The following is a 15,392-nucleotide window of genomic DNA, read 5'->3' as shown; positions in this document are numbered from 1 at the left end:
TCATATCTTAGTGTGTCAATAGCAGGAACCTATTTAGGTTATTCTCTCTGGCACCATCCTTGTCTATCTGTTGAGTTAAAAGCAACAATTTAAGTAAGGTTACTAATAATAAAAGAGGTGCTTCTGTAGTAAGTTTCCTCAACCAAGCAAACTGAGCCTCAGATACAGCTGTCAAAATACTGTATATAATATTAAATGATGTTTTTGATTCATTCTAAATGTAATAAAGACTGAACTATACAAATTCATTTTTTTCTATTCTTTAATATTGTACATTTTATTGCTGTTTTAAATAACTATACAAGTGATGACTTGAAAGTTGTACATTTGTACACTATGATTTTTTTCATCCAGGCCTACACAAAATGGTCGTTTGGGTTGAAACTGTGAGCTTAACTCATACTTAAATCCCAATAAATACAATATCATTGTCTAAAATCAAAATATGTCATTTAGTTCATTTAAAAAAATAAAAAATAAGACGTGCAATATAAGAGTGCTGTGGACACGTTTCAGAAACCACCTTCAGCAAAAAGTCAATAAGGGCCCAAATTAGAATTAATCCATTTACTGCTCAATCCTGCTCAGGTTGAGACATAGCTTTGCAAGAGAAATAATGGTCCTTTTATAAACTGGTGAGTTAACGGAAGAAAATGTTTGTTAATGAATATTACATATGATCAAATAATCAATTTTCTTTATCCAGACTCCTGTTGTTTCCACTGGCACATAAGTACTTACATAAAGTGAAAAGTAATTTAACATTGTCCATAGAAATGTGCGTGTGTGTAATTGTTAAAACTAAACATCTCCAGAACTCGCATACATTCTCGTTTACCTTTTGGCTTATATTTTATCCAAAGTGGAAGACAAGGTCAAACTGTCCACCAAGTTTTGGTGTCCTCAACCATAAATTAAATAGAAATCTTCACAATGTACCCCTCCTCTTGCTGTTTGGTAAAAGCATCATCCTTGCTCAATGGATTCGATTTAGTACAAAAACCCTTGGCAATTTATCGTTGCTCCCAAAAGCTCCAAGTTTGTGTAGTCTTTCAAAAACTGTGTGCAAACTGAATTTATCACAGGCATTAAGTGTCCACAGTGTTGCAGCAATCTGCCTTCTTCACCATAATTCCAGGTTTTTAACATTGACAAAACCAGCATTATCCCTGATCTTCCAATACGTTCCATTGTAAAGCCAAACTTCCTTTCCAGCAGCATCCAAAGTTTTCCTGTAAGATGGGAATATTTTAACATTCCAGCTGTAATTATATTAATAAATCAATTGTAGGGTTGATGTCGACTCACCTGAAGAAGCGAGGGATATGCTCCTCTCCTCTCTTGGCCAGAATTTTCCTCCTTTCTCTTTGCTTTTCCTCCACTTCATCCTTCTTTTTATCGGTCTCCTCTATTTTCCCCTCCTCAAGAAGCCTAACAACACCAACACAGAGCAAACTTAAAACAGACGATCTTAAAAAAGCATTTCATGGACTTGCTATATTTTGAACATAATGGAAACAGAATACATTTATGTAGCACTCTTAAATCATTCTGGCTCAAACGTCTGTCTATTTATCATTGTCTATTAGGAAGGTCTCACCTTTGGTCAGGCCGCAAGCGTGTATCTGTAGGGGGCAGCAGGGGCTTAAGGTCAGGGGTCAGCTCATTCATCTCCATTGCAAAGCTAGAGAAGCCATAGTAAATCATGTAGTTCTTGGGCTGTGGATCTGTAAGGAAGCACATACATTCTGACAACATCTGCCAATACAAAGAAACATCTTTCATTTATTTGTTTTCTCAGACAGACCAGTCACAAAATCAGAAATGATCTCATTCAGAATTGACCCAATACATTCCTGGTCTTCTTGTTAACAATGAACATATTTCACAGTGATGATGTTTTTCCAGATATTAACACTGTAAATCTAGTTTTTTATATTTTCAGTTTTAAAAATATAATGTACATTTATAACACTATACTTTGTGTTTTTTAACTTGGCATTAATTTACAGAAAACGGAGGGAGTTCCATAAAACGGCTGTTTTGATCAACGTAATCTCTCTTTTTGTTTCCATATTTGGAAAGTTATAGAATGTTTTCTATTATGTTTTGTTTTCTTTTGTTGGTCACACTTTATTTTAAGGTCCAATTCTCGCTATTAACAAACCATTAACTACGACTTTTGCCTCAATAAACTCCTAATTTGCTGCTTATTAGCAGTTAGTAAGGTAGTTGTTAAGTTTAGGTATTGGGTAGGATTAGGGATGTAGAATATGGTCATGCAGAATATGTGCTTTATAAGTACTAATAAACAGTCATTGTGTTAACAATATGCATGCTAATAAACTACTGGTTAATAGTGAGAATTGCTCCCTATACTAAAAGTAATTTTGTTTTTGATTTTTTTCACTGGGGCAAAAGGGGATGCAAAAATTATGCAACATTTCTTGTAGTTCCTGTTCACCACTATCGAAGTTTACCAACTATTATGACTTCTGCTGTTGAGAACCCTCAAAATGTGAAGAGAGTCCATGGCAGCGCGAGTTATTACATAATGCTGACCATTATTCAAATATGTATTTAGTATTTTCTAAGCAAACGCATTCGGTCTGGATAATTCCCAATTGATAAAATAAAATTTAAATTAATGTTCTGTTTCACACAGAAACACATCACATGTCAAAAGTAATTTGGTTTGCAGCAGTGGGCTGTTCATTGACTTCAATAAAATGGTACAATAATAAAATAAAACAGTATTCAATAAAATTAATGAAAGATGACTACTCACTTGGCTTCCAGATACACTGTGGATTGGGAAGGGTGTCAGAGAAGATGCCTTCATGCCAAAATCCACCAAAACGATGGACGATATTACCAGTCTCGTCTAGAACTTGACCCTGCACTTCGTTTTTGGAACCATCTGAACCCCAGTAACGTGACTGAGAGGGGAAAAAAACATTTTCTGCATTTGTACAAAGACTTCATCTATATGTACTCGAATGAATCAAATGACAACAAAATGTGCAATCAAAACCAAACACACCTTGACAAATGTGATCTTACAGGTGCAGACCGAACTTTTCAGGTTGCGAATAATGACTTCGCCGTAGTGCTCGAGGTATCGCTGCTGACTTAGGACATTGTGGATGCACGTCACCACTTTGTTCCATTCATAATGGTCCCCGTAACTAAAAGTACAGTAAATCAAAGATAAGAATTCTCCTTTAACACTTCAGAATTAAGATTCCACTCCACTGACACCAAAGCAGATACTTGCTTTTTTAGAGTCACATTCACCATCCCCGTTGGCATAATCTCCAAAGATTTGCCCCAAAACTTGTTCTTCCATCTCTGGTCTGCTCTCAGCATGTAGAATTAAAAAAGGAATGAGATTCAAATTCAAACATACAGTACATTAAGACATCATAACAAAGGCCTAAAACATACCCTGCCAGAAGTTGAAATTGTTTGATTCTGCATGACACGCAGATATTGGTGGATGATGGGAAACCTGAGGGCAAACAAAACCACAGAATAAACAACTGCTTGATAGCAACTTATCTGACGTATAATAAGATAAGTGATGTAATTAATAAATGATTATTAATTACCTGTTCACTAATGTAGCGGAAGCCTCTGTCCTCTCTGATACACTCAAATGTCTCTCCCAGAACTGGATTAAAAGGTTTGTAACGGCTGCGATACTGAGCCGTGGCATAGCCAGATATGGCAAAAGCAGCAATATAAACCTTTACAAGGACAAAACAGAATTTTCTAAATATAAAGAAGTACACTACTGTTCAAACATTTGGGGTCAGAAGGAATATATTTTTTAAAGAAATTAAAGGGGTCTTTGAGAGAGGCGGGGCATAGAGGACCGTACAGTATGTACAGTATTTGAAAAATAATGTGTTTTTTGAACATTAAAGCATGTCAACATATTCTGTTACACCAAATACACAAAATAATTATCTTTAAAAAAGCATCATATGACCCCTTTAATACTTATATTCAAAACAGATGCATTAAATTGATAGAGACTGACAGTCAAAACTGTTTTTTGAACATTCTATTCATCATAGAACAACTGTCTTCAACATAGTTATACTACGATCTTCTTGTTATTTGAGCACCAAATCATCTTATTAGACTGATTTCTGAAGGATCATGTGACACTGAAGACTGGATTAATGGCTGCTGAAAAAAATCGCTTTTCCATCACAGGATTAAATTATAATGGAAAATAGATTAAAATAGAAAACAATTTTAAATTGCAAGAATATTTCACAATATTACTGTTTTTTGTTGGATCAATTAAAAGCAGCCTTCTTTCAAAAACATTACAGTATACAGATATAGTAATAGTTTTTTATATCACTTCTAAATGAATCACTCCTTTTGTGATCATTCGGACATATACAGTTTTGCTGAAGTTTCTGTAATTATTACCATCCTCTGGTAGGGGTCATCGGTATGATTGGCAGTTTCCAGTAGGTCAGAGTATTCCAGCTCCTCACAGAGTCTCTGCAGCAGGCACACAGGCTCATTCAGAGCTGCTGGCATGGAGACACGGGACAGATCCTTCCCTATGTTGTTGTAGAGGATAGTCATCAATCCGACGTGGCTGTTGTCAGGGCAGACTGCAGGCAGAGTAGTACGACGTCCGGTGTTCTTTATGCTGTTCAGTTTTGCTGGTGCTTTTGAAAGGCTGGCCCTGTACTTGCGTGAAGCCATTGCTGTAGAGCTCATAAGAAAAAGATAATGTTGTAACACAATGTAATAGATTTACATGAACAAAAATACACTACAGTTAAAAAAATTGGGGTCGATAGAGTTTTTTAATGTTTTTTGAAAGAAGTCTCTTAAGCTGCATTAATTTGATCAAGAATACAGCACAGACAAATACAGTGAACTAATATTATAAAAAAATAATAATTTTTTAAAATTTAATTTATTCCTGTGATGGCAAAACTGAATTTTCAGCAGCCATTACTCCAGTATTCAGTGTCGCATGATCCTTTAAAAACAATTCTGATATGCTTATTTGGTGCTCAAGAAACAATTCTTATTATTAATGCTGAAAACAGTTGTGCTGCTTAATATTGTTGTGGAAATTATAAAAAATTTTAGCATTCTAAGTTCAAATGGAATAGAAATGTTTTGTAACATTACAAATGTCTTTACTGTCACTTTTGATCAATTTATTGCATCTTTGCTGAATAAAAGTATGAATTTCTCCAACTGAAGCCAAACTTTTGAATGGTAATAAAAATGGACACCTAAACACCACACACAAATGTGCCTACAGAGAATTTAAATTTTACTAACCATGAGCCTCATCAGGCTCTGAATTACTGGATCCATCACTCAGACCGGACTCATCAGACATCTCTGAAGAGCTCGCACACATAAGCTCATCACATGCGTCAAAATACTCTGCCGCTGAGTCAGCCACCGAGGGTGCATGGAAAGACAAACTACGGCCTGAGCCAGACTGAGTGAAACAGAGACAGACATGTAGGTAGTCAGAAACTGTAAGCTTGATTGCATCATACTGCTATGACAATAAAACTATGAGAGGACAAAAGAGCCTGTCGGCATATGAAGTAGGTGAAACCCATCAACCTGTAAACAGAATAAAAAAGCAGAGGGTGGAGGAGGGAAAGTAAGAGACGAAAATGGGAACAGGATGAGTAGGTTCTGGGTAGAAAGAGACACACCTTCCTTTGTAGCACAGTACGGAAGGACTCTTCTGAGGAGTCGGAGGACACTGAGAGTTTGTGGATTTTGGTGTGACGGGACATAACATCTAACTGAAGATACACATATACACACACACACACACACACACACATCTATGCAGTAAAACATAACATGTAATGCACTGAAAATAAACTATTAAACCAGTGGTTCTCAACCTTAGTGACTCCTAGGCCCCTCATTGTCCACAACAATATTCAAAGACCCCATAACTTCACCAGTTGTTTGATAATTCACCCAAAAATGAAAATCAGCCTAAAACTGTTCCAAATCTGTACAAGTTTCTTTTTTCTGATAAACACAAAAGAAAATATTTTGAAGAATGTGGGTAAACAGTTGTTGGTCCCCACTGAATTCCATGGTATGGAAAAAGTACTTGTCAATGGGGACCAGTGACTGTTTGATTACCAACATTCTTCAAAATACCTTCTTTTGTGTTCAACAGAAAAAATAAATTCAAACAGGTTTGGAAAAACTTAAGGTTGAGTAAAAGATCACAGCATATTCATTTTGGGATGAACTACTCCTTAAGAATGATGAAATAATCAGAATTTTTCAGTTATTTATTTAGCATATTTTAATGCTTGTTTTGTCTTGTTTTAAATCATTTCAAATCATCTTGAACTTTTTAGGAAATCTGTTGAAGCCCCTGATTGAGAACCACTGTATTAAAGCATTTACTAGCAGGGGTGTTTGTTTTATGGTATAGAGCTTACAGCATCTTTAATAACAAGATAAGCTATAGTAAATATATTCTTTGCATGCAAGCAGAAAATTTCAAGGCAATACTGCTGCACTTTGTGCTTTTCGATAAGTAATATAAGTCCTTGTCACCTCAGCCAGGCTGCAGAGGTTGTTGATCTGGGCAGAGGTGGTCTGGTGAAGCTCCCTGCTGGACCAGGTGTCCTGCAGCCTTTGGCGCTCCTGAGCAAGAGCCTCATGTGCAGTACGCAAAGATGCATGGACTATAAGGAAAAAGACACAGTGCTGACCTTCAACATTATATAACTATTACAGCAATAAGCATAAACTGGGTTTAAATTTCAACTATAAAATCATTAAGGTGTTATCCTTTCATACCTTTCAAGGACATGGAGCAGATGTCTTGGTGGAGTTTCTTGCTTTCTGATGAGGTGGAGGCTGGTGGGGTTGCCTGGGTGGAGACATAATCGGGGATTGAAGGGACAGAGGTTCCCAGGTGGGCAGAACTGGTCAAGTGGCTTGATGATAGCTGCATTAAAAAAGTGGGTAGAAAACAAGTAGGAGGAGATATTATTATTTAATGTCTGCAACATGTAACAATCAGAAGCTATAGTACATGTACTAAAATACAATACAGACTACCATTCAGTGAATTTTTTTTTTAAGAAATTAATTTTATGTAGCAAGGATGCATTCAATTGATCAAAAGTGAGAGTAGAGACATTTATAGTGTTACAAATAGACTTACCAACCCCAAACTTTTGAGTGGAACTATACAATATGAAAAATGAAATAGGACCACCATCTGGTGTAAAGCATTTGCTACTTGGTATAATGTGTGGAAAGTTACAAGGAACTTAGTATCAGTGTCAGTGCTGACTTACCGATTTAGTAATCCCACGAAACGGCTTCATGTAAAAAAGGAGTTGACTAAATTACTGGGTTTTTTTTTTTGGAAGCTCTAATGCTTACTATACATTAGCACAACACAAATGCCTGACTACAGTATGCAAAAATCAAATCAAATAAAAAATACACAGAGATCTTTGGGATGACACTGCACATGAATATGGAATAAATTCCATTATGGTTTCCAAACCTTTGTGGAAAACATGAAATAATCCCAATGGCAGGGCAATCCCTGTAGGCAAAGATTATAATTGCTTCCAAGGCTTTATCTAAGATATCCTAATATCAAGTAGAAGAAAATGTAAACTGAGCAGCCTCACCATTCCAAGAGCCTCAACTCGAGACAGAGTTCGAGAATGACCCCAAATCTTTCCACTCTTCTTCTTGGGCTTGTCAAGAAGGAGATTCTATGGGTCAAACACATGTGGGAACATTTACTTGCAAGTCATTTTAGTAAAGGCCTGTCTTCAGCCTGCTGCTTTTACTAACCTGCATGCTGATAATTCTCTGGAGATCTCCGTTATTGATCATTTGGCCAGACTCTAGAGAGTGCAACTTTTGGACCAGCCGTTGCAGCTCATTCAGCTCTATTTGACAACGGGTAAGCTCTGGAAAACAACACAAAGCGGTGGATCTTATTCTGTGCTTATGCATCTGTTTATTACAGTTTCACTAGTATTTAGAAGCACAGCTGTACCTTGTGCACAGATGTCAGTTTCTTGGGTCTGTAGCCAAGCTGACACTTTCCCATTAACGGCAGGATTGACACATGGCAGAGGTTCACCCACATAAAACGTGCCCTAGAATTGTTCATAAGACATTCATTTGTAACTTCCATCAGACAAATAAACAATTGAATCACCGAAGCATCTATTAGTGTACATTTACAGATAAAACCACCATCTGGGACACTGAGGTCTAATCACTAATTCGTCTTGTTCGTAAACTGTGAGGACACATTCTCCTAATCCCTGGTGATTTAGAGGGCTACAGGAAGTCAATGTAGGAACCACTTTACTCACCGTGTCCTGCATGGGACTGTTTTTCTGAGGTAAATGACTGCTCTGGGACAGGGCCTGGAGGAAGCCATTGTGAACGTGTGCAGCCTCGTTTTTCTTATACATCCTGTGGGCACTCAGCTTGGTGACCCATATGTAATATAAATCCGGAGTCTTGGCCTAGTTAGAAAAGTAAATGAGTTCAGTTTACTTTTTTTTTTAATTGTTTATTTATTTATTTGATTAAATAATAGCATAATTTGTTGGATGAAGGAAAAGTAGTCACATGACATGCAGATAAACAAATGAAACACTTTTTTAGAATGTTTTATTTTGATTGTTTTTATTTTTAAATGATGGATTTAATTAATTCTTAGCTTTTCATAAACTCATGAACCTCCTGCATTTCCTATAAAAACCTTCAGGGGTTCGTGAACCCCAGTTTGGAAGATCCTGGACAAGTGTTTAAGGATTTAACATATGGAAGCCCAAAGAATAAAAAATTTTAAAAAATTTTGCAACTTATCTCAAAATTCTGTTTTTTTCTCCCTTGCAATTCTGAGAAAAAAAATTATGAGGTAAAATTCAGGATTGCAAAATATAAACTATGACTTCTATTCTTGCAATTCTGAGTTTACCTCACATTTCTAATACTGTATCTATCTTGCAGTTCTGACATTTTCCCTCAGAATTCTAAGTTTACATCTCACAGTTCTAACTTTTTTATTGAGTTTATATCTTGCAATTTGGAAATTGAAAAAGTCTTAATTGTGAGATATGAACTCAGAATTGTGAGGAAAAAAGTCAGAACTGTGAAAGTCACAATTACCTTTTTTTTTTTATCCCATGGCAAAAACAAGCTTCCATAGAACTAAAGATCATATTAGCTTTAAAACATAAATTAATCAATTTCATTCAATTAATGCCAGCAATATGCAACGACTTACTTTCATGTGATACAGAATGTCTCCAGCATCCAGATCTATGCGCCTTGCTTTTTTGTTCACTGACATAACTGCAAGACTGACATCTAGTGCACCGTGCATTTTCCCTTTGGAAAACTGTTGAAAAAGTAAATCCCTGATTGTTAAAAAAGCCTAGATCCAACATCTGCAGTTTCTGTAAGGAAAAAGATAAGTAGCATACTTACATCATGTTGGTTTTTTGAATATCGCAGGGTCCCTTTATCCAAGACAAAGTATCTCTGTAAGAAAGCATAACTTTAAAGTTCATTAAATTTTACACAGTTCTACAATTATCCCAACAACTATTAAGGAAAAGATTACATGAAACATGTTTTTTTCTCATACCTTATGCCACCCTTTAAGAGGCCACTTTCTCCTCTTCATCAAGTAGCCTTCACAGATTCCTGGAGTATTCGCATCCTGCATGTTTTCTCCAGTGAGGTTCAAATCTACTGGAAAGTCGTCCATTACTTCCCAGTCTTTAATGTTCTATTTGGAACAGAGGGAAAAATGCAATCACAGCTGACGTACAACAGGGCGTTTCCCATTTAAAACATGTGCCACATGTAATCCCTATGAATGAAACGTAACTGTTGAGCTTGTTAAGACACATAAACTTGTTGGTTTGGCCACACCATCTGATTGGACACTTGTTAGGTGTTGAGCAACTGGGCAGAACTCCTACTGCTAGCTTTTCACATATGTACTTGTAAGGAAAATATTTAGGTGTGTCCAAAAATCAGTTGAAGAAACCAGAGTTTGACTGTGTTTATGTCAAGCAGATGGTACAAACCAGCCGTGAGTGACGTGAGGATGCTGTGCTGCTGCTCCTGGAATGAGTGGGCTTATGCCAGACGCAAGACACCTTCTCCACACCACTCAGCTGTGACTGGACGTGGTCCAGTGAAGACCCGTGGGAGTCCATTTTGAAAATGTCCTCTTGTGCACTTATTAGTCGAGCTTGGTGTGAAAATGCGCTCTGCTATAGACTCCTTCTCATTGTACACTAGAGCACACTATGTCTGCAAAGTAAAGAGTTTTCATTATTGGATTTTTAGAAAGATAAATCATTTATTAGTTAGTCAGACAAGCATGTGTTAGGACTGCTAAGAAAGGAAGGGTTAAGAAAACAGGGTTAGGAAAACAATTAGTCATATTGTCGATATCAGAGGTTTTTAAAAAATACCATGAAAACACTATCATTTATTTTTATACCATTTTTTAATTTTGCAAATAACATGTCTTTGTGATATTGCACTTATTTTTTTTATTCAAACAGTACATGAAAATATATAGTTGCCTTTATGTTTCAGAGCTACTTTTATGAATGTTTTGTACAATTAAATGCCATAAATAGCCAATGCAGTAACCGGCACAGTGGCAGCAAACAAAAACAGAAGCAATACAGTGTCCAGAGAAAACACCTCTAATTCAGTTATCTAACAGCAGGGATCTGCCTTAACCAACACTTCCTGGGCAGGACTTTTAACTTCTGCCCTTTACTAGATCACATTGGTTCATCATCTCATAAACACTTTAAATGGCTTAATATGAAACACAACAATAGCATAGTAATGCAAAGTAAAGAAACCAAAATAATACACTCATAATTACATAACAGTCTAAATGATGCTAAAACCATTAGGTATGGACCAAGGAAACACCTTTATTGCTGTTTATTCTCAATTACATACTGACAGATTATTGAAAAATTCCTTTTTCTAGATATAAACCGACTGGGGGTGTGACAGAAACCAAACATGTTTTCTAGAATCTCTTATTGTCTTGACAACACTGACAAGCTCATGCATGCCTATTAAACTAGAATGAGGGCAAATGAGATGTTTTGTAAACAGCTGAATTTGCAGTCGAGTAATGAACTATTTGATTACATAATTGTCAGTAAATAGGCCGATCTGAGGTAAAAGCAACTGGACTTATTAAATCATTTTTGTTTTTATGTAAGTTTTAAATTGTTTTAGATATCCTTTTTTATGAAAGGCAGAATATGCACAGTAACACATGCTTATGGTTAGTAACCTCTCACAAAGGTAACGGTCCCGGGAGAGGCTTAGCGTCATTACGATAATTGGCTTTGAATAACCCTTTTTAGCAGCCCTTAGCTTGAATAGCTTTTCAACGTGAGCATGCTGCTGACAGGTCACAGTAAATATGATGTACAGCATCAGGAAAACAGTGTGACATACACGTTTGAATAATCACAATAACATAGAAAGATCATCTAGTAATTTAGAGTAGGCTACTTCATTTTATTTAATTGTAGATTTCACTGTAAATTATAAGAACTGAACACGATTTTAAAAATTATAATAATTGTTAAACAGCTTTGGTCAGACAAACCATTCCTCCTTGTCTAGTATGTGAAGCAGAGCGTGTTGAGAAACTTTTTATTTTATTTTATTGAACAATATCAATTTACATGGGGAACATTAAAATGCATATGACAAAATATACAGTTTTCCATACATATCCGTTTCCAAACAGTAAATATACAAATCCACTTCAAACATATACTTCTACTGCAACCAGCATTTAAAACCACAAAGTTTCTAACTCAAGCTCTTACCTGAGGTTCCTGCTCTTGGCCAGCGTGTGGTGTATCTCTGAGTGATTCCCTCCAAGCGCCTGAGTTTCATGTTCCCCCATTTGTACAACTTTGCGTCACTCTACTCTCAGAACAGGAAACCAGTTCAACCACTTTCAACTAAAACTGCAAGATATTCCAAGTGCATACCAGAAAGAAAGATGTATGGCGGACAGCTCCCAAACTATCCTCCACTGGTGACGGAACATCCTCCAAATCCACCCACGGCTCCCCGCCAAATCATTATCCGCATTAGTGTCTTAAAAGCTGTTGGAATTACAGGCATGTAGGAGGAACTTCACTGACAGCCAGCCATTCAGATGCATTACATCTGAAACTACTGAGTTGCTCTGTTTACTGAGACGAGATAACCTCCAAATGTAGTCATATTCAAGTGGGTAACCCCCTATTGGTTCATATATCACACAGAGCACATACATTTAATTCATTGGTTTTACAAATTCAAATGATTTTTTTCCTGAAAGAGAATCATACATAACTAAAACTGAACTAAAATGAAACAGCATGTCAAAATAACACTTCTACACTGAACCCAGAGTTATAACCATAAAGGACTAACTGACCTAGATTAACATGAAGTAATCCAGAGATTAGCACTAATCAGGATCCGTGACCAGCTAGTGTTTATTTTGGTGGTACAAATACATGTTTCTCTTGGCTTTTTAACTTGCAAATCAGTTCAAATACACTTTAAATTGTTTAAATATCCAAAAGGGCATAGGTCGGGGTCTCTATCCTGCTCCAGGAGAGCTACTGTCCTACAGAGTTCAACTCCAGTCCTAACCAAACACACCAGAACCAGCTAATCAAGGTGTTCAGGGTTACCTGAAAACTACAAGCAGGTGTATTGGAGCAGGATTGGAATTGAAGTCTGCATGAAGCAGAAGAGAGAAGGGAGCAGGGTTGGAGACCCCTGGCAAAAAATAAATAAATAAATAAATAAATAGACACTGTGCCTATTAATATAAATTGACAATTTCTGTACATACCTTAAAGACTTGACTAGAAAAAAAGCTGTTGCATTTCCACCATGAAGGTTGAAGAAAAAAAAAATGCAGTTCAATAAGCAAATTGACATTTGATGCCAAGCTATATGGGGTAAGCTGTCACAATGGAACCTGACATTAAATAGTCTATTAATGGCTCTTCAGCAACATTTAACAGTAAAACAATTATTAACAAATATACATAGCGAATATTGTTATTCTTAAATTGTATAAGATTACAAAATGTCATTGAAATTTTACTTTGAAAGACAGAATTATTACTAATATTATTCTAATTTAATGTTCTTTAACTAGTCATTTGAAACTAACATACAAAATCACTGCTAGAGAAAACAGCAGAGACGTTACCTTTATGAAATGTAGCCCCAGTCTCCACAATATGAACAGTGACAAACAAAAAATTCACCTCCAACTATAGCATATAAATAACCAAAAAAGCAACTTTAAATAACTCCATTTTATTATATGCATTTTATGTCAACCATACACAGCTGTTCATTTATTTTATAAAATTCAAGCTGCTGCTTCCTGTATTATAGAAGTATCTTTATCTGTAACAGCATTTGTGGAGTCCCCAGAGCCTTGCTGTTTGACGTACTGCTGAAGGAGGGCGGAAAGGTGAGCTGGATGGTGACGCAGCATTGAGACAGTCCGTGAAGTCATCATGGTTAGACCACCAACTATTTCACCCTGGATAGTGGTCATAGACGGGAGTTTGGAGTAACTGAGAATGCCTTGATATGAAAGCAATGTGTTCTCTATACAAGCGCCTGAAAGAAAATGGTACAGAAAGCCTGTGAGACAATACCAATCATTTTTAGAAGATATTTAAAGGAATAGTTTACCCAAAAAATGAAATAAAAAATGCTTGATCAGTGCTTATTTTTCTCCTGATTCAGACGAGACAACTTTTTCACTTTTCACTTGAGAAAGCAATATTATGGGGAATAGAGGACTATTTTAGCAAGAAGCAATGATTTGAAGTCAAAAACATCCTAAACATGCAACGTTTTACTTCACAAGACATTAATTGACTAGAGGTCATGTGGATTACTGTTGTTTTTAAATTTTCTGCTAAATGACTAAAAGTAAAGTAAGTAAAGTTTTTATCAGCTGTTTGAATTCTCATTCTGACTACTCTCTTTTACTGCAGAGGATCCATTTTGGGTGAACTACTCCTTTTAGAATGCAAGTTCATGCCTAGGAAACACTCACCTAACAGCACCATCTGAGGACTGTGTTTTAACGCTTGGAGCATCTCTTTAACTTTTGGCTCTTTACTAACAAATATCACAGTCTGGCCAACAAATAGAGGCAACATGTTACTGTAAATGCTGTTGCTGAGAAAGGACCTTGTCACCTGGAAAGAAACACAAATAAAATGTCACAAAGCAGTAGCGCACATCTCAAAAGTGGTAAGCATCACTATAATTTGCTATTACCTGGTTTGGGAAGAACTTGACACTGATATTGTGTCTCTTCAGTTTGTGTTTCAGCACCATGAGGTCCTCTGCATTGATTGCATTGTTTTGGACCACAGCAATCATCTTACATTCCTTAAACAAGTTTTCTAGGTCTTTCCTCAACAAAACTGCCAGAGCACTTTCCTAAAAGGAAAGAGAGTAGATATATATATATACTGTATATATATCACTTAAAAAGGGGTCATATGATGCTGCTAAAAAGAACATTATTTTGTGTATTTGGTGTAATGAAATGTGTTTATGCGGTTTAAAGTTCAAAAAACACATTATTTTCCACATACTGTACATTATTGTTTCTCCTCTATGCCCCGACTTTTTGAAACGCGTCGATTTTTACAAAACTAATCGGTCTGAAAAGCGAGGTGTGCTCTGATTGGCCAGATATCCAATGCGTTGTGATTGGCCGAATACCTCAAGCATGTGACGGAAATGTTACGCCCCTCACATACTGTTGATGCCGTGTCCGGCCGGAGCGACGAGACATAAACATTAAAACCCATTACAAACGAGGCATTTGTTGCATCCAGTGGGGACATAAATACGGATTATAATGACTTATACTGTCTTTTTACGCATTGCGTTGCATCGCACCGTGTAAACATAAAACCATGTCTGCATTTGTGATCAGAGAAATGACAAACAACAAGTGCTAACGTTAATCCACACTGCCCAAAACTCGCGTTTGAATCATCAGTGGCAAATGATAAAAGAAAACGTACTTACGTGAGTCAGAACTGCCGGCATTTTAGTCTAACCTAACTCTCCCAGGATCAGTAAACAGCCCTCCATAAAATGTGCTGGCGATCCACAGCACTAAGTTGAAGTATTCCCTCAGCGACCAGCACAGATCAGCTCTAGGCATAACGAAGCGGATATCGTCCTCTTTTGAAAGACCAAACAAAGTAGTTTCGCTTTCACAACGAAAAACACAGCAGCCTAGC

General features: G+C 36.6%; 2 protein-coding genes across 6 annotated transcripts in view; both read right to left on the bottom strand.

The window, feature by feature from the left end:
* Positions 1-284: 284 nt before the first annotated feature.
* LOC107754093 (oxysterol-binding protein-related protein 6-like) lies at positions 285-12,212 on the bottom strand. Of its 5 annotated transcripts, XM_016570411.1 has the most exons (24): positions 12,090-12,212; positions 11,922-12,021; positions 10,128-10,356; positions 9,680-9,823; positions 9,520-9,573; positions 9,317-9,430; positions 8,394-8,549; positions 8,069-8,171; positions 7,861-7,979; positions 7,692-7,778; positions 7,347-7,370; positions 6,841-6,991; positions 6,595-6,725; positions 5,721-5,813; positions 5,329-5,494; positions 4,450-4,736; positions 3,612-3,749; positions 3,448-3,511; positions 3,278-3,356; positions 3,044-3,188; positions 2,789-2,939; positions 1,601-1,727; positions 1,309-1,431; positions 285-1,232 (listed from the first exon to the last, which is right to left on the bottom strand). In XM_016570411.1, the coding sequence occupies exons 3-24, from the start codon at positions 10,257-10,259 to the stop codon at positions 1,124-1,126; spliced, it is 2,697 nt and encodes an 898-aa protein (XP_016425897.1). In that variant the 5' UTR covers positions 10,260-10,356; positions 11,922-12,021; positions 12,090-12,212; the 3' UTR covers positions 285-1,123. The 5 variants fall into 5 exon arrangements, with proteins under 5 accessions (XP_016425897.1, XP_016425896.1, XP_016425898.1 ...); XM_016570410.1 differs by having other exon boundaries at positions 11,922-12,212; XM_016570412.1 differs by having other exon boundaries at positions 7,692-7,760; positions 11,922-12,212.
* A 1,212-nt stretch (positions 12,213-13,424) lies between these two features.
* The window catches only part of mrpl10 (mitochondrial ribosomal protein L10), a 5,751-nt gene continuing 3,783 nt past the window's right edge, over positions 13,425-15,392 (bottom strand). The window contains exons 3-5 of the mRNA XM_016570440.1: positions 14,410-14,574; positions 14,183-14,327; positions 13,425-13,737 (exon numbers count right to left, since the gene is read on the bottom strand). Coding sequence (XP_016425926.1) covers positions 13,481-13,737; positions 14,183-14,327; positions 14,410-14,574 — 567 coding nt within the window. The 3' untranslated portion in view covers positions 13,425-13,480. The remainder of the gene's footprint in view (positions 13,738-14,182; positions 14,328-14,409; positions 14,575-15,392) is intronic.

The sequence above is a fragment of the Sinocyclocheilus rhinocerous genome, unplaced genomic scaffold (assembly GCF_001515625.1).
Source record: "Sinocyclocheilus rhinocerous isolate Xijiao unplaced genomic scaffold, SAMN03320098_v1.1 scaffold502, whole genome shotgun sequence".
In the NCBI taxonomy this organism is placed as follows: domain Eukaryota; kingdom Metazoa; phylum Chordata; class Actinopteri; order Cypriniformes; family Cyprinidae; genus Sinocyclocheilus; species Sinocyclocheilus rhinocerous.
Note: the sequence above shows the minus strand (reverse complement) of the source record. Positions and strands in the feature narration are given on the sequence as shown.

What these genes read in the sequence shown, in the direction of transcription:
- LOC107754093 (XM_016570410.1), bottom strand. Translation starts at nt 10,259, where the DNA reads ATGGACTCCCACGGGTCTTCACTGGACCACGTCCAGTCACAGCTGAGT. An exon ending in ACAGTCCCATGCAGGACACG is followed by an intron (nt 8,172 to 8,393) that starts GTGAGTAAAGTG and finishes GAACAATTCTAG; the next exon opens with GGCACGTTTTATGTGGGTGA. An exon ending in CAATTTCAACTTCTGGCAGG is followed by an intron (nt 3,357 to 3,447) that starts GTATGTTTTAGG and finishes TGCTGAGAGCAG; the next exon opens with ACCAGAGATGGAAGAACAAG.